The sequence below is a fragment of the Zonotrichia albicollis genome, chromosome 1, assembly GCF_047830755.1.
Source record: "Zonotrichia albicollis isolate bZonAlb1 chromosome 1, bZonAlb1.hap1, whole genome shotgun sequence".
NCBI lineage: Eukaryota > Metazoa > Chordata > Aves > Passeriformes > Passerellidae > Zonotrichia > Zonotrichia albicollis.
In genome coordinates, this window is record NC_133819.1 from 153,616,990 (window position 1) to 153,636,186 (window position 19,197).

Genomic DNA, 19,197 nt, shown 5'->3' on the forward strand with positions numbered 1-19,197 from the left:
TGGAGTTCATGGTTCTGTGGATGAATTTCAATCCTTCACCTCAGAGGTGCAGGCAGAGGGTTGCACTTTGTTTACCTGCATTACAAGAAGTAGCTGGCCTCACTAATTACAATAATTTTGGATAAACCAGCAGCTAATCCACCTGCAAAGCTTCCTTCATTCTTGGCTTCTTTATTTCTGAAGTCTGATGCTGTTACAGGATGGGAAAAAAAAAAGAAATTTCCATCTATCAATCCTCATCCCCATTCCTGCTCTGACACACCACGAGCCAGGGAATGCAGATGTCCCCATCCCTGTTTTATGTACTCATGATTAAGTGACTCTGAAGAGAAATCCATGTAAAAAACATCTGGTGCTCCATGTCTCATTGGGAGCGACTTCCCGGATAACTTATGAGCTCCCCATGGACAAGGAACGTGCCTCAGGCACCTCAGCTTCCGTGCTGGAGTCTCCAAAGCTACATCCAAGTGGAGATCCCAGCCACTAAACACAGGCTGAGGTGCTAAATCATCACTGATAAACCCAAAATAAAAAATTTGGATTATTTTTCCACCTTGCGTAATAAAACCACAGAACTTCAGATACATCAAGAAGGTGGAAAACAATGAACTCCAGAGTTGTTTTGCCATGGTTTCAGCCTGATTTTGCTGATTGGCATTTTAGAATTGATTTTTATTAATTTATACCTCCAATCTATGTTTGTAGATTGGAGCAACCTGGGATCGTGGAAGGTGTCCCTGCCTATGGCAGAGGGGTAGGAATGAGATGATCCTGAAGGTCCCATCCATCCCAAACCATTCCATGGCTCTGTCACAATTCAGGAGCCCAAACAGCTCAGCAAGGAAACTCCAAACTCAGCTGGAAGCACTCAGTGAGGAAGAACCTTTCTGCAACCACCCCATTGCACATGGAGCCACATTCCCGTTGGGAAGTCACACACACCTTGTCCTTGGACACCTTGTGGGAAAATGGACAGGTCCCATCAGTCTTCTTGCAGGTGCCACGGAGAAACCTGGAGATAAAGCAGATGGAGCAGGTTGGACACGAGGTGGGTCACGAAAGCCACACAATTGCTGCCAAGCTCACCCATAAACCCATTTCACACCCTAAATTAGTACAGATCCCCCTTGCTGGAAGAGCAGCTGATGATTCCTGATAGATTTTGTTATTTCATCACATTTGGCTGCTCATCAGTAGGCAGAGCAAGGCTTGTATCCCAAAATTCAGATATGATGCTCCCAGAAGGAGAAAGGTCCTTCCTAGACCCCTGATTATTCCAATTTGCCAAGAAAAGCTGTGGATTCCCCATCCCTGGAAGTGTTCAAGGCTAGGTGGGACAAGGCTTGGGGCAAGTTGGGATAGTGGAAGGTGTCCCTGCCTATGGCAGAGGGGTGGATTGGATGATCTTGAAGGTCCTTTCCAATCCAAACCATTCCAGGGTTCTATGATCCCATTCCAAGAAATGCTGGATGAAGCTCCAGGTGGGAGTGGCCAATGACCAGGAGGAGCCAAGACAGGCCCAGAACAGGAACCAAGATTCCAAAGCACATGAGGATGTCAAGAGTTTTCCTAGGATTGACCACTGTGAGACCAGATTAACAAAATTATAAAATTATCAGGGAAAGCTAAAGAATGGAATTAGAGATAAAGGAATAAGGATGAGGACACACAAAACTGGGAGAAATCAGTGTTGTCCTCCAATGATCCATGGAAATGAGACAGGTTGGAGACCCAAAAGACTTCAAGGAACACAATTTCTGAAGTAGGCAAGGAGTGAGAAGGAGTAAAATCAGTTAAAAACCCAATAAATCACCTTCCCCTCCTCTATCGTCTCCCATCGAGCTTTGAGCAACTTCCAAGTGATTCCAGCACAGCAGCAATTTTATGGAAAAATTACTCCAGGAGTTCATCAGTGGAGTTGGCTCTTCGGCACTTTTTAAATGACTCATAATGGAGTTTAATCAACTCTTGGGCAGGTCTAATGAACTGCCAACACACACCAGTTCTCCTGGAATAAATCACCGACTCTCGGAGCTGCACGACATCACAGGCTGAGGGATTCAAATCTGCTGGACTGATCCAAATGGATCTGAGGAATGCTCCTGAAGGAATAACCTGGAGTGTGGCCAGGGCAGGGGTTCAAGTCACCCAGCCCAGAAAAGAAGGCTCCAAAGGGACTTTAGAGCCCCTTCCAGTGCCTAAACAGGCTCCAAGAGAGCCAAAGAGGGATTTTTGGGACAAGGGATGGAGTGACAGGACAAGGAGAATGGCTTCCCACTGCCAGAGGGATAGATAGGATATTAGGAAGAGATACGTTTTTTTCCCAGTGAGGGTGGTGAAGCCTTGGAATGGAATTCCCAGAGAAACTGTGGTTGCCCCATCCTTGAAAGTGTTCCAGGCCAGTCTGGATAGGGCTTGGAGCAGCCTGGGATAGTGGAAGGTGTCCCTGCCCATGTCAGGGCTTTGGAATTCAATGATCTTTGATGCCCCTTCCAACCAAAACAATTCCATGGTTCTCTGGCCTCTTCTTGTCCTCCTACTTCCAACCCGACAGTGCAGAACCTACACCTGACCCAGAACTCCCATTCCTGTTGTCCTACAGCTCTGTTATCAGTTTGCTTCCCTTAGGAATACCCCACAAGGAAGCACCAAAGCCACCCGATGTCCCAGTTCACCACAATTCCATGTCCATCCCCACCTGGTGCAGACGGCCACTTTCTCTGGATCGTGGATGTAGGGGCAGCTGTCGCCGCGATTGCACTTCCCGAAGCGGTTGTAGTACATACAATATTCCTTCTTTTTCTTCTTCTGCTTGGCTTGACGGATGATGGCCAAGCTCCTCTGCACAGCACGGCTGAGGGAGAAAGAGGGACAAGGTCAGGGAGAACCTCCAGCTCCAACACCACGACAACATGGAGAAGACACCTCAACAATATCTGAAACCACAGAGGAGCCCATCTTTGCAGAGTGAAATATTTAGGAAGTTCATGCTCATAAGCCCTTAAATATTTTCAATTTTTGGCTGATTTTACCCCAAATCATTAAAAATCTTCAAGGTTACACCATAATCATCAGTGAGATCCCTTCTCACCCCCAAAACTCTGATTCTCTCCTTGGATTTTATGAGCATGGAGAGGGTTTCCCACATTTTTGGGGAATATGATGAGGAAGGAAACATCCTCTCCTTGTGCAGCACAGGATGCCAAGGTTGAATGACCTGGAGGGCTCTTCAGCACATGTCCCACCAGCTGGGCCTGTTGCTATTCATGGCCTTCAAGTGGGCACCTGCTCAAGAACCTCAAAGAACGAGCACCTATGTGATGGTCACAGGAACAAAAAGTGCCATCAAAGAGCAGAAAAGCTCCTTTTTAATTTTCTGGTCCCACTAGAAGCTACTTAAGAAGCTCAGAAGTTTTGTTTAGCACATGTTTACTATGAGCTTCCAGCTGGAGAGGGAATTACCCTGCAGCTCTTGGGATGTGTGGGACCAGGTGGGAGAGAGGAAGTGTTGAGATCAGGGTGAACACAAACTATGGGGGCACATCAGATCTCTCCAAGTAGATAATTCAGTGATAGGGCACAGTCAGATCTGGTTTGATGAGGACACAGTGCATTATCCATGAAAAACACAGGTTCAAAGAAATTATTTTCAGAGTAAATGCACATTTTTACCTCTGTAATTGCTGGTTGTCTGCAGCTCCTGGATTAAAAGGAGGTGCAAGGCCAAGTGTAAGGTCCTGGATGTGTAGTGGGTAACCCCAAGCACAAATTTGGTGCAGAATGCGGTGAAAGCAGTCCTCAGGAGGACTTGAGGGAGTTGGTGGATGAGAAACTCCACATGATCCAGCCATGGGAGCCCAGAATGTCCTGGGCTCATCCCACAGTGTGGGCAGGAGGAGATGGGGAATTTCTGCCCCTCCGCCCCACTCAGGTGAGATCTCACCTGCAGAGCCGCCTCCAGCTCTGGGGTCCAAGAGCAGAGGGATGTGGAGCTGCTGGAGCAAATCCAGATGAGGTAACCGAGATGCTCCAAGGGCTGGAGCGCCTCTGCTCTGGAGCCAGGCTGGGAGAGCTGGGAATGTCCAGCCTGGCTGTCCAGGCAGACCTCAGAGCCCCTTCCAGCGCCTAAACAGGCACCAGGAGAGCTGAGAGGGACTTTGGATAAGGGCTGGAGTCCCAGGAAAAGGGGGAATGGTTTCCCACTGCTGGAGGGCAGGGTTAGATGGGATACTGGGAGGAAATTCTTCCCTGGGAGGATGGGGAGGGTCTGGCTGAGCTTAAAACCACCTTGAAATAGAAGCTGAGCAAAGCATCAGCCAGAGCTTCACCAAATCATCCTCCAGCTCAACAGCTGCTCCTGAAGCTTCTGATTCCCTCCTGAGCATTATTCCAAAGATGGAGCACGTCATTCCTGCTTCCCATGAATACAGACCTGGCAATGTATCGGCACGTTGAGGATCTGCTCAGGCTGGGTGGAAAGAGCCCAGGACTGGGTGTGGAGTGCAATCTCAGCGCTGAAGAGAGAGAAAAACATGGATCATTGCTTGGAATTTAGAAATTTAGCAGGAAATCACACAGCCCTCAGCACCTCAGGTCCACAAAAATGATTGAGGGATGGAGACCCTTTGCTATGAGGAAAAGCTGGGAGATCTGACGTTGTCTGGCCTGGAAAAGAAAAGGCTCCAGGGAGAACTTGGAGTCCCCTCCATTGCTTAAGGGGGCTCCAGGAGAGCTGGAGAGGAACTATGGACAGAAATCTGGAGTGGTAAAACAGAGGGAATGACTTCCCACTGCCAGAGGGCACAGAGAGATGGGATATGGGGAAGAAATTCTTCCCTGTGAGGGCGGGGAGGCCCTGGCACAAACTGCCCAGAGAAACCATGGATTCCACATCCCTGGAAGTGTCCAAGACCATCTTGGACAGGGCTTGGAGCAACCTGGAACAGTGGAAGGTGTCTTTGCCCCTTGCAGAGGGTTGGAACTGGATGATCTTCAAGCTCCCTTCCAACCCAAACCATTCCATGATTCCATGATCTTATTTAACCCAAAGCACGGAGCTCCCAGGGAACCAATGGAAAAGATGCCCTTCAAGGACTTCCCACCTCTGGAGCAGCCCCAGCAGAAGTGCTCCTTGCCAGCCCCAAACACAGCAGGAATTTTTCCCCTCAGCACCCAAACGTGCCAGAACACTTCTCCGAGCAAATCCCACGCTTCCACCATCAATCCAACAAATTTCCACGCTTGGCTTGGCCGCTCCCCACAGCTGGACAGGGAAGCCCAGCGCCCGCTCCCATCCATGCACGCATGGAATTAAATCATCCTTGACTGGTGCAGGGAGGAATGGACGGGAAAGAAAGGCTGGATTTCAGTTTTCCAGGTGGGATGAGAGCGGCTCAGTCACTCACCTGCCAGCCCGGGCGTGTTGGGAAGTTGAGCGAGTGGAATTTGATTGCGCGGCACCGCGAGCTGTCACTCGGCTGCCGGCGTCGGCAAAGCCCCATCTGTTCCCTCTGCACATCAAATTCCATCAACGGGGCGTTTCAGCCACCACTGAGATGGTTTTTTTCCCTGATTTTTAAATTCCTTCTCATCCCAAGCTGTGGGAGCATCTTTTTTTTTTGTGCTAAACATTCACCAAATTTGGGATGCTCCGAAGATGCTGCAGAAGGGTCTCCATAAAGGGCAAGGTTGACTTCCCAAACAATGTGGGCAGAAAAACTCCAAATTAAAATCCATTAGGATAGGGCTGGAGCACCCTCAGCCCTCTGGAATTCTGCATAATGTTCCTTAAAGCTAGGAATATTCCTTCACCAGGAATCAGCTCCTGAGGGAAGCACACAATCCCTCTAAATATTTAATATTTGGGCATAAAGGCAGATACACAGGGATGAACAAGTTTGGAATCACAGAATCATGGAATGGTTAGGGCTGGAAGGGCCTTTAAAGGTCATCTTGGCCAGAAAAGAGGAATCACTACAGAGATAGAGGACAAATAAAAGGGTCAACAGCCTCCTGCCACTGAGTTGGAATTTTTATGTAGCAAAAATACATAAATTAAATTATTTTTTTGGGCTTTTTTCCCCCAGTTTTCATTTGCCAGCAAGAAGCCATGCATGCTGCGCATCTCCCATTCCAGGGATTAACTTGCATCCCAGAGGGAGTTTAACTACCCAAGAGCTGGTCCCGTCCATGACAAAATCCATGTGAGATCCATCCTGGCAAAGCATCCTTCCAGGCAAAGTAAAGAAAATCCCCATTCACATTTTCCCACACCCTAATTATTCATCCCATGTGCAAATCCTCCCCAAACTATTAGAAAATCACCCAAATACTTCTCCAGGAGAAGACAAGCCAATTACAAGAAAGCTCTGTAATTAAACATTTCCCCATCCATTGGGATTTTCAGAGAAAACTCAGGCACTGTCATGAGGGTATTTTTTGAAGCTGCTGCATCGTGGAAAAAAAGTTTAAATAAAAATAAAAGCTTTGTGTACATTCAAGTGACAAGAAGGGTGTGCAGGAGAGGGGATTGCATATTCCCGACTTTTCAGGAGGTCCAAAGGAGCCTAAATTTGGATTTTTAGGGTGGTTGTCAACTTGGAATTCCCAACTGGTTATGACAAGAGATTTGCATTAATAAATGCACTAATAAATAAATATTCCTGGCAATGGAGGGTGTACTATTGAAATTGGGGTGAAATTGAGACATCAAAAGACACTGGAAAAAGGGATAAGGGTTAAAATCCAACATCAGGAGCCAAAATTTGCTGCAGTCTGGCCTAAATTAAACAAAAAGCTGAAACGATGCCCCCAGGGCTCGACTTTGGGAGTCTCATTTGGTCCAGACAAAACACTGGGCACATCCCAGTCCCAGATCTGTCCCGCTTTTCTCCTCAATCACTTCCCAGCCAGGGAGAACATCGGGACACAGCGGTGCTGTCGGATCAGGACAGTGACTCCCACATCTTTGGCATTGCCAAAGTCCCTCACTATGGAAATTTAAAGTGGTGCCATGGCAAATTCTTCCCATGTGTATGCTGCAGGGTAGTGGGAACAACAAAAAGGGGGGAAAAAGCAGGGAAGTAAGAAAAGCTGCCACAGAGAGCACCAAGAACTGCACACTGAGGGCTTTTAAAGTGATTACGCCCAGCACAGCGGCGTCAGTCGGGATATTTTCCACCCTGTGCAAGGGACAGGTGGATTTCTCCCCCCCTTTCCTGATGATTCAGTCGCTTGCAGGAGCATCATCCGTAAGGAAACCCGCAGCCCGTGCAAACAGGGCTGTTTCTCTTAATGCATCATCCCAGCCCGACGCTGGCGGCTCCGGTGGCTCGCGGTGAGAAGTGATTGTTGTTCCCAATCCAGCCGGGAGACTCCGCGCGTCTCTCCGGAGGGAGCGGGAGCTGTCATGTTCATTAAATGCATGATTACAGCTATGATTAATAGTGGGGCTACAGCCTAACTCCTTCTTTTTTTTTTTTTTTTTTTTTTTTTTTTTCCCCTGCTCCTAGGAAGGAATCCAAAGCCAAGCAGTCCCGCGGTGTTTTCCGCAGCGTTTGGCTCGACGTTTGGAATTCCAGCTTTTGATGGAAAAGGGGAAAAAGGAACAATTTCTTCTTGTCAAACAAAAAAAAAAAAAAGCTTAAAACAAGCGGGTAGGATGCTGCACCCCTGCACCAACTATAAATTAATTAGGATCTTTTCATATCCTTAATCCTAAAACTCAGCTCAAACAGATTCAGGTCCACCTCTGGAATTCTGGTTGTTTTTTTTTTTTCCATAACCACAAAACACAGCTCAAGGCTCAAGGTCCTTCTCCTCCAGGAAAAGGTTGGCAGAGATTTAGAGATTTCCCTCAGTAGCCCAGGAACTGCACTCAGGAACAACACTTAGTGCTTTCCAGCATTCCCACATGGATATCAGGATGCTCCCATCCAATCCAACACTCCTGCTCAGCTCCCCGTCACCCAGGGGCTTGGAATGCAACAAACACACCCCGAAAACAATATTCCAAATATTCCTTTGAGTTAAAAACTGGCTGCAAGTATCACAGTTAATTATCACCTGTTTAATTATTTAGGAAGGACTTTATTGCTCCAAGGCACAGCTCAAGGATCAGGACCTCATCTCATGGAAAGGTCTGTTGGAGCATCTTATCCAATAATTTACTTTTTTTAAATGGTGGAAAAGCTGTAAAAAACTGGAAAAAAAACAAGGAGAAATCCAGAAAAAGCAGAAATCCAGAGTTAGGGTGAGCTGGGACCAAGGGATGATGGGCAAGGTGAGAACACTGTTAGAATGATGAGTATTGAGTACCGAGCCCATTGCTTCCTATCTTCCACAATCCCAGATCAAGGATAATTTGTGGAAATTTTCCACATGGAGGGAAAAAATCGGTAGAAAACTGAAACAGGCAGAAAAAAAGGAAGAAATTCAGAGTTGGGGTGTGGTAGGGCCAAGGGATGGGCAAGAGGGTGGGAACATTGTTAGAATGATGAGTGTTGAGTATCAAGCCCATTGCTTCCCATCTACTTCCACCATCCCAAGGCAAGGATAATTTATGGAAATCTTATACACAGAGGGAACCAACCAGGGGTTTGCCCAAACAAGGACAGGCAGGTGGTCAGCTCTGCTGGCCCCTGCTCCAAACTGGGGATAAGCACAGCAGGGTCATCCCATTTTTTGCTCACCAATCCCATGGTTTTGGAATAGTTCAGTCCCTTTCCTCAGCTCAGTCCTTTGGCTCAGTGAATATAATTCCTTGGGTTTGGGATTCCTCAATCTCTTATCCCTCTTGAGCTCAATTCCATGGCCCCTTTAATCTCAGTGCCTTGTCTTTGGGATTACTCAATTCCTTATATCCTTGGTCCCTTTCAAGCTCAATCCCTTAGTTTTGGGATTCCTCAATCCCTTGGCTCCTTCCCCCTCGATTCCATGATTTTGGGATTGCTCAATCCTTTTATCCCTCAGGTGTCAGCATCACCACACAACCTCTCCTCAGCCTGTTCCCACATGATCTGGGAAAAGCTTCCTTAAACCACACTGGCTCCTTTAATAGTTTCCATTATCATCCCACCTCTCCCACCGCAGCCTCCCTTCGGAAAGAGCCGAGCGATTCATTTTCCGAGTCTCTCCTTGGCTTTATTGCTGAACCGAAAGTTTTGAGGCTGCACTTGGGGAAATTTATTTCTTTAATTATTATTCATTTAAGTGGGTTCCGCGGATTTCGAGGATCAGCACTCGCAGCTGCTGGGGGTCATTTATTTCCCTCACTGGACAGCACAAGTCCTCATTCCGGAGAAGACAACGGAAAAAGAAGGGATGAGCTGCCTCTAAACAAGCAGAGATTTTCCTGTTTTCCTGCCTGACTGTCCCTGCATCCCATGAATGCCCCTGAGTCATGTCGTATGGGCAGATATGGGCCAGGAGCAGGATCTGATCCCTGCAATTCCAGAGCTGAGGAATTGAGTTCATAAAGTGAAAGGGATCGAGCAATCCCAAAGCCAAGGCATGAGATTGAAGGGGCCAAAGGATTGAGCTCCAGAGGGATAAAAGGATTGAACAATCCCAAAACCAAGGGATTGGGAGTGAAGAGGTCAAAGGGATTGAACAATCCCAAATCCAAGGGATAGAGCTCAAAAGGGGCCAAAGGATTGAGCTCCAGAGGGATAAAAGGACTGAACAATAGCAAATCAAGGGATTGAGAGTGAAGAGGTCAAAGGAATTGAACAATCCCCAAACCAAGGGACAGAGCTCAAAAGGAGCCAAGGGATTGAGCTCAAAGGGGCTGAGGGATTGAACAATCCCAAAATTAAGGGATTGAGATCAAAGGGGCCAAGTGATCCCACAATCCCAAAGACAAGGCATTGAGACTGAGGGGCCAGGGAGCTGATCTGAAAAAGGGTAAGGGATTGAGGAATCCCAAAAGCAAGGAATTGACTTAAAGGAAATTGAGAGACTGAGCTCAAAGACACAGAACAATTCCACAAACAAGGGACTGAAGGGGCCAAGGGATCCCTCAATCCCAAAGACAAGGAAGGCATTGAGAATGAAGGTGCAAAGGAATTGAGCTCAAAAGGGGTAAGGGATTGAAGAATCCCAAAACCATGGGACTGAGACTGAATGCATTGAGATTGAAAGGATTCCCCAATCCCAAAGAAAAAGCCTTGAGATTGAAGGGGCCATGAAATTGAGCTCAAAAGTGGCCAAGGGATTTTTTTTTTTGAGCAACCCCAGAGAGAAAGAACTAATCTGAAAAGAGGAAACAATTGAGGAATCCCAAAGGCAAAGAATTGAATTAAAAAGGGGCCATGGGATTGAGATCAAAACGGACCAAGGGATCCCATAATCCCAAAGAAAAAGCACTGAGATTTAGGGAGCCAGGGAACTGACGTCAGAAGAGGTAAGGGATTGAGCAATCCCAAAGCCAAGGGAATGACTTCCAAAGAGGACAAGGGATTTAATTCAAGATGGGTAAGGGACAGAGCAATCCCAAAACCAAGAGATTGAGGTTGAAGTGTCTGAGGGATAAAGTAATCACAAAACAAGGGACTGATCCTGGAGAAGCCAAGGAATTGAGCTCAGAAAGAGGCAAGAGACTGAGCAATCCCAAACCCAAGGAATTCATCCCAAAGGGAGTGAGCACAAAGGGATCCTGGCACCAGCAACACCAAAACCAGTGGAAACCTGAGGATAGCAACATTCCAAATTTCCCTGCTCTCACACCTCGGTGCATTGGGCTGGTCTCTCCTCCACCAAAGTCTTCCTTACACCTCCAGTATGATCCCAATACACTCAAGGTGTGTTGAAGACAGAAAATAGACTCATGATGGAAAAACAAGAAGCTTGGGATGTTTCCATGGATATGGGGAAAAGACAAAGCCTGGCACACCGGAGCAAATCCTCCCTAATTTCTCTTAAAATTAAAAGCAGAGACAGATGATGGGTGGTGGAAACATTCCAGTCCTGAATTCCTCCTTTCCTTCTGTAAAAAGGAGTGGCTCAGAGGAAAGAGCATCATTCCTGCAAGTGCTGGGCCAACAGCAGCGCTGAGCATTTCATCATCCTTGAAAAAGCTGGAAGTATGTTTCCATGACATTCAGCACTTCCAAAATTAGTTGGTGAACACGGAGGCCAGAGAGCACTTTCTTCCAGCTCTGTGGAGTGTGGAGTTCTCCCACTGCAGCCCAAATCGTGTTCAGGAGCATCCATCACCCGTCCCCAGCCTGATGCAGTGGAGGAGGAAGTCCAGAGATGCTCCAAGGGATGGAGCCAGACTGGGAGAGCTGGGAATGTCCAGCCTGGAGCAGAGAAAGCTCTGGGAAGAACTGAGAGCCCCTTCCAGTGCCTGAAGGGGCTCCAGGAGAGCTGGAGAGGGACTTGGGACAAGGGATGGAGTGACAAGATATAGTGAATGGTTCCCCACTGCCAGAGGGCAGAATTAGATGGGATATTGGGAAGAAATCCTTCCCTGTGAGGGTGATGAGGCCCTGGCACAGGTTGCCCAGAGAAGCTGTGGTTGTCTCATCCCTGGAAGTGTCCAAGGCCAGGTTGTGGGGGGCTTGGATCAACCCTGGGTAGTGGAAGATGTCCCTGCCCATGGCAGGGGGTTGCAATGAGATTGTCTTTAAGCTCCTTTCCGACCCAAACTATTCCACGATTCCATGACCTTCCATCTCCCCAGCTGATCACCTTTGCAGCAGAGGGGGGAAACTGAGGCAGGAGGGAATGTTACACACCAGGCTGGAGACAGGAAGTGCATTCAGATGCAGGGAAAATCCCCCTCAGTTCTGGAAGGTCTGAACTCAACCATGTTTTAATTAATAATTTGTTTCCCTGGGATCAGAACCACCATCACAATGTGTGGGAGATGCCTCAGCTCGAGAGGACTTAAAACTCCTCTTAAGCCTCCACCTTTGGGAGCCCAGCAATCCTGGTAATCTCCAAGGCTCTGGAATCTACGGTCATGGAGACAATTTGAAAACCCCAATAAATAAAATCACATTGTTCAAGGGGCCGGTTGTCACCTCTGGAGTCCCCAAAGCCACCAGCCTTTCTCCAACCAAGAGCTAAAACCTCAGCATGAAGAAATCATGCAGGTGATGATTTACCCATGGAACAATAGCCTGGACACTTGGAAAACCCTGCTGGAGCAGCCCCAGCTCACAGAGTGCAATTCCTCTCTCGGCAGCAGCGGCGGCTCGTGCAGAGATTGGGGTCAGGGCTGGTTTCCGGACAATGTCAAACCTTAATTTGCTTTCTGCTGCTTTCAATCTTGTATTTCCCCTTCTGTATTTCTTTGTGAAACTCTACATCGCCCTGGACCTTTTGCTTCTCCCCCTGATTTCATGGAAATTCCTCAAGAGTCTGGAAAATGCCTTAGCAGCTGGAGAAAGAAATGAAGGAAAAGTTCCTTGTGAGAGGAGAAAACAAATTATTCTGGTTGTTTAATTAATTGCCAAGTAGCCAATGCTTTCCACAACATCCCACTGCTGATTTTCAAGACTTCTGCAAAGTGAAAAAATACATGGGTGCCGAAATACCAGTCATCCCAAAGGGAAAGAACCTTTCCATGTGTGATTCCACATCTTTGTCTTGCACAGGGATGAGCAGAGAGTGTTTAAGCTCTGGGTTTTCTTCTCCATTCTTGCCTGAGCAATTAATTATGCCACATGCAAGATCCCTATCCAGCTGGAAAGGCAAAAAAAAAAATTATTTCATTCCTGTATTTTATTTGCAGTTTTCCAGAGACAAGTGTGGAAGGTGCAGAAATCCTTTGGGAGCAGAGCCATGTGTGGGATGAGAGCAAAGTTCTCAGCAGCTGCACAGGCCGTGGTGATGCTGTGACTGCTCCAGGAAGTTTTTTTTATGTTCAAACCACCTCCAAAAATTTTTCCTGGGATTGGAGTGACACTTTCCTTGTCCCCAAGGTATGTACCCTCCTCGCCTCTCCAGCACCAACAAAGCCAATTCCAGAAGAGCCACAGAAAATTGCTCTTCCCATTGCTCCTGGAAGACCCAGGATTGATCCCAATACAGCACAAGGATGCAGGAAGTGCATGCCCGGGATCAAATCTTAACTCACCACCAGCATCCATCAATAAATCACTTGGGAATGCTATGATGGTGTGGATGGATCAGCCCCGGTGCCCGGCATCAGATTTTGTACAGTAGAGATAAAAAACCCCAACTCTATAAATCCAGGGAAAGAGCAGAATTATAACCCACTGGAAGTAAACTCCAAGCTATTAAACTGTCAGGAGCATTTCCCATCTCTCCCCTATTCCAAACACATGGTGCCTGGCACTGAAAGGGAAAGGAAAAGCCGTTTTTTTCCATCTTTTAAATAAACTTTGTCAAGTGTTGAAAACACAGAGCGTTGAGCAAACGTTCGCAGCCGATGAGAACACACAAATCTTCCGCCCTGCCAGGCCCAGTTATCCTAAGGCAAGAGGAATCTGTGGAATCCATCCTTGGGAAGGAGGATGAATTGTGGGGAGAGATGAAAGATGACACGAAAATACTGATTCACAGCAGCTCCTCAGGTTTTGCGGTTACAAAGCCAACGTGACATGCGAAGGGGAAAGGGGCAACAGCAAAATAAGGAACATCTTCAAAATAATAATTAGATAGGAATGAATTTTATAGGGAATAACCTTGGGAGGGATCTTCCCTCCCTAAGTGGGACTAATTAAACCCAATTTTCTGAATGAGACCTCACTAGAAGACGCGGTTTCAGCGAGAAAGGAAAAATGGGGGCATCACATCTCTCCCATGCCTTGTCACCCCAAATCCCCTCAGGTACCCCCCACAAGCAATTCCAAGGCCTGAATCTGCAGAAATCCTCCCATGATACCTTTGGATTCATCTCTCCTCCAGAAATTTGCCTCTAAGTTGGTGTTTCTCTGTTTGGTCCCAATCCAGTGATGGATATTCATAGACAGGCCAAATCCATCAGCCTTTGCTGAGTAGCCCAAATGAGACTTTGCTCATTTGTCTATTTCCAGACAAATTTAGAGACTTTCTTGCACTTGGATAAATAAAAAAATTCACCTTCTTGCTGGGAGGCAGGACCTTTTCCTCCCATGTCCTCCCCAAGAAGAAGTTCATTAAGCTTGTTCTTTGAAAAAACTCTTTAAAATAATGGATATTTTAGAGCCAAACGTGTCCAGCATTTCATCATCCTTGTCCTTGGAAAGCTCTCCCACCAGTTTAAGCCCTTTGGTTTTTGGCTGCTCCACCTGGCCATGGAGAGACATCCTTCCTTTGCTTGGTATCTTCAGATCATCCTCTTTTGCAGTCCTTCCAGCCATCACTACTCCCCAGGACTCTTCCTACTGTTCCAACTCTGTCCTGAAATCCATCCAACAACATCCCTGTCCATGTCCTGGGTTTCGCCCCTTTTCTTCCATTCCTGCAGGATATTTTCTGCCTTTGGTGACATCTTCAATGACCAAAAATGGTGCTGAAGGCAGAACCACCCTTGAGCTGGTTTTGAAATATCCTGATCCAGAGACTGGAAAATCCCAGCATCAGTAGCAAAGCTGTTGGAAAAAATCCGATTTCTTTTCTACAAACCCCTGAGCTGTTTTATGGACACTTTTTCTGAGTCTCCAAACTCTGATCCACCTTCCCCAGTTTAACTATCCCCAGAAATTCTCAATAAACAGTTAGGGTGCAAAAATATTTGAGACCAAGAAGAAATTTTAAAAATACCTTAAGCACAGTTAAAATCTGATCTTTTTAAAGAGTCACACTTGAGATGTCAAACACAGGAGAAGCTGAAACAAAATTTAATCAAAGCCATGATGTAAAACTGGGAATTCATCACAACGGGGGGCATCATTCCATGGTTATCTGCAGAATGATCTTCTCAAATTTTTAAGTCAATATTGAAGGTAATTTGATCAGCATCTCAAGCACATTCAACCTTGTGGTGCTGTTTGAAGTTATCCAAGATTTTGCCCATTAAACCAAGTTTAACGGCTCATCTCCACAAGCTTGAACTAAGTTTGACTTAAGAAAAACCTTGATTCTCCTAAACTTTTAATTTCTCCAACATTATTTCCCTTTGCTATAAAGCAAGAACAGCACTTGTCACCATGGGATGTCCACCACCTTCACATCTGGAATTCTATGAGGCCGGAGGATGAGTCGCAACCCACAGGCTGGGAATAAACAACTAAAAACCGAACTCAGTGGATTTTGGACATGAACTGGGACAAATTCCTGCTCACCTGCTCTGATGGGAGTTCGGGTGCCCAGGTCCCTGGCCCGGACAGGGCTGCTGGAGGTTTTGGAGAGTTTGTTGGCCGACACCCGGTACATGACGCCGCCGATGCAGCGGAAGCCTTTGCTCCTCCAGCGCTGTTGGACGAGCTGGGATTTGCCACCTAGGAGTGAGGGTCGGGTCTGGTTTAACAATGGGGATCTGCAGGAAAAATAAAGTTAAGGTTAGCCCAAATTTGGGATAATGTCACAAAGAGGTGTTGCTTCATGAGCAAACCATGGGATGGGAGACTCATGGAATGGTTTGGGTTCAAAGGAACCTTCAAGATCATCTCATTCCAACCCCATTTCCAAGGGCAGGACAGCTCCCACTAGAATGGAGGAGATGTATGGAAGAAGCAGGGATGTTCCTACTGTTGACAGAAGAAAAGCTCTGATTCCTCATGACTGACACCAAAAAAATTACTTTCAAGGACTCTCCCCCAACTTCTCCCACCCTTGCCCCAGCAGAAACAAGGAAATGTGGATGCAATCCCATGAGAGAATCAGCAAGGTGGGACCTTCACTGAGCTTAGCCAAGTTTTATGGAGCTCTACAAGCTTTGACATCCCTGGAAGTACATCAAAGCTAGGTGGAATGGGACACTGAACAACCTGATCCAGTGGGTGGCATCCCTGTCCAAGGCAGGGGTTTGGAACTAGATGGTCTTTACGGTCCTTCCCAACCGAAACATTCCATGAGTCTGTATCTTTGCTATCATTATTCCTGTTATGAATCAGATACCACAACTTTAATATTTTTATTCTGGCCCCAAATCTGGCTCTTGAAAGGATTTTCCTCAATCCCTGCATGGGACAAATCACCCAAAAGCATTTCTATCCCCCCCCAGTCACCTGGAGCTGATGCTGGACCTCAGCAGGGTCCAGTGGGTGGGGCTGAGGACCTGTTCCCACCTCCTCAACTCTCCCTAAATTCACAAATCTGGTATTGAGGCAGTGGGATGGAGACAGACTGGGAATCCCAATCCATTATTCTGAAGGACCCAGTAAATTCTGAAGTGACACCTAAGGGATAAATATCACAGAATCCCAAAATCTTTCCGGTCTGCAAAGACCTCCAAGGCTACAAAGTCCAACCTGTGACCGATCACCACTTTGTCAATTAGATCAGAGCACTGAGTGACACGTCCAGGCATTCCTTGAGCACCTCCAGGGACAGGGACTCCATTTGACCTCATTGGACAGCTCATCCCAATATTTAACAACCCTTTCCATGAAAAAATTCCTTCTCATATCCCACCTGAACCTCCCCAGGCACAGCTTGAGGCCATTTCCTCTCATTCTGTTGCTGGTTGACAGGGAAAAGAGGCCAACCCCCACCTTTCCACATGTCCCAGAGAGGCTCCTCTGTCACCCCAAATCTTGTTTGCTCCACGACCTGATACCTCCTGCACCATCCCACCTCCCTCCCGACCCACAACGCAGCCTCCCAGCTCATTCCTATCCATCCCCCATTATCCAAACAGAGCCGCTGCAGCCAAATCAAATCTCCTCCAATATCAGTCGCCTTCCTCATTTAGCGCTAATCCAAACAGTAATTTGTTTATGCAAATTAGAGCTCTAATTTTGTATTAGCCCAAACTATGCTCATAATGCTATTAGCAGAACGTATATAAACCGCGCATTACCGGAGAATATCCGTAAATTAAGATCCCGCTATCCTATCAGCGGAATGCAAACCCCGATGAGCATTTCCTTTAAATGAACATGTGCTCCAAAGAAAAAGAGAGCTGGAAAATGGAATAGTTACATTTCCTAATGCTGAGCGTGACAGCCTATTCATTCCGGAGGGCTGTTGCCACTGGCTACCGAGCTCGGAAAATTTGCTGCCTGGTTTTTGTGGGAAGGGGATGGGAATTGGATAAATTCCTCGTTTTAGCTCCCCCAGGGTTTCCTCCTCATGGAATTGCTCCAGAAAGGAGCATCAAGTCTTAGTGACTTGCAAAGGAGTCACAGTGGTAGTGTTGTCGGGTGAAGGGGGTGATGGCATGAGGGACACTTGGGTCACACATGGATCACCCAGCACATTCCAGAAAACTCCAGCAAGGCCAAGGATGCATCCAGCAGTGGCTGGAGGACCTGAAGAGAGGTCATATGGCCATATCGGGGCAATGAAAATAATATCAAATATCAAACAGTCAGGAGGGTGACAGAGATGATTCTCACTCTCCACTCTGCATTCCTGAGATCCCATCTGGAGTTTTGTGTCCAGCTCTGGGGTCCCAGCAGTAGAAGGATCTGTTGGAGCAGATCCAGAGGAAGCCATGGAGATGCTCCGAGGGCTGGAGACCCTCTGATCTGGAGCCAGGCTGGGAGAGTTGGTGGAGAAGGGAAGGATCCAGGGAAATCTTGCCGTGCTTGAAGGGATTCCAGGAGAGCTGGAGAGAGACTGTGGAAAAGGGATGGAGTGACAGGACACAGGGAATGGCTTCCCACTGCCAGAGGGCAGAATTAGGTTAAGACACTGGGAAGGAATTCTTCCCAGGGAGGGTGGTGAGGTGCTGGAATCTTCCCAGAGAAACTCCAGCTGCCCCATCCCTGGAAGTGTCCAAGGCCAAGCTGGATAGGGCTTGGAGCCCTGGAATATTGGAAGGTGTCCCTTCCCATGGCTTCCATGGAACTGGATGACCTTTAACCTTCCAACCTATCCCATTCCAGGATTCTAATGAAGGTATTGCAGAACACCACCATGGCTGTGACGAGACCCATCCCAGCTCCATCCATCTCCTCTTCCTCCCAGAGCCACATCCCTGCGAGGACCCCAGGATGCTCCATTCCTCCATTCACAGGGGCTGCAGTGCCAGTGGATTTGGGACTCCTTTTTCCCCCCTGAATCAGTCCCTTTAAGGACTTCTGTAATTCCATATATATTCCCTATATGTTATCTCTGGGTAATACATAGAGATATCCACACACATCTATTTCCATATAGATGCACACATAATTGAATATATATATACCCTGAGTGTATGTATTGAAATACAAGATCTGTATATTATATAGAATAAGAAATATTGATACTTTCATACATAAATCTATATATTATCACCTGTATTCTCTGGGCCTCCAATATCCATCAATTATCTCTAGATACTACTGAATATATGCACTGAATGCATATATTGAATTATATATGTTCAATAACATCTAGATATGTTCAATATATATATTTATTAATTCTTAGAGATAATGTATGCAAGGCCAGATACTATTTTTATTCTTAGCACTTTATATTATTCATATATTATTGAATATATAGCATATATATTGAATTACATATATTCACTAATATATAGGTAATACATATAATATATAGATATTGTTTCCTATATATTATACATTACATATTTTCCTTAACTCTAGTAGAGGGGAGGGAAGAAGTCAGGGTTTCATCCAACATTCCACACTCTGATTTGTAGGGAAAGGCTGGGATGCGGCACAGTTGTGGAAGCAATCAGGGCGTGGATGTACAGATATACAGATCTATAGATCTATAGACATATAGATACACTATAGATATATATAAACTACATGCAGACATATATATACATAAAGGATAAACATATTTAAATAGATATTATATGTATTTAAATATATATTGTATCTATATATCTATATATTATATGTAGGTATATTCATATATATAAAAATATTCTATAAAGATACATTCAATATCTATTGAATATAAATTTACATGTATGCCCTAATACATTATATTATCACATAGACACACATAAATGAGGTAATACATTAAATTAAATATTTTTGGCTGTAATGTCAATAAAACCCAAACCACCCCAAACCCTGCACAGCCCCAGGGGCTGCTCACACCACCTAAGCCTGACTCACTGGTTTGAGCACCAGTTTAAGATCCAATTGGTTGACTCCCTCAAATACTCACGATATTTAT

General features: G+C 46.2%; 1 protein-coding gene across 1 annotated transcript in view; it reads right to left on the reverse strand.

The window, feature by feature from the left end:
- The window catches only part of ZC3H3 (zinc finger CCCH-type containing 3), a 128,360-nt gene that overhangs the window by 27,062 nt on the left and 82,101 nt on the right, over positions 1 to 19,197 (reverse strand). The window contains exons 5-8 of the mRNA XM_074558079.1: positions 15,237 to 15,430; positions 4,433 to 4,514; positions 2,699 to 2,854; positions 943 to 1,012 (exon numbers count right to left, since the gene is read on the reverse strand). Of these exons, the coding sequence (XP_074414180.1) occupies positions 943 to 1,012; positions 2,699 to 2,854; positions 4,433 to 4,514; positions 15,237 to 15,430 (502 nt within the window). The remainder of the gene's footprint in view (positions 1 to 942; positions 1,013 to 2,698; positions 2,855 to 4,432; positions 4,515 to 15,236; positions 15,431 to 19,197) is intronic.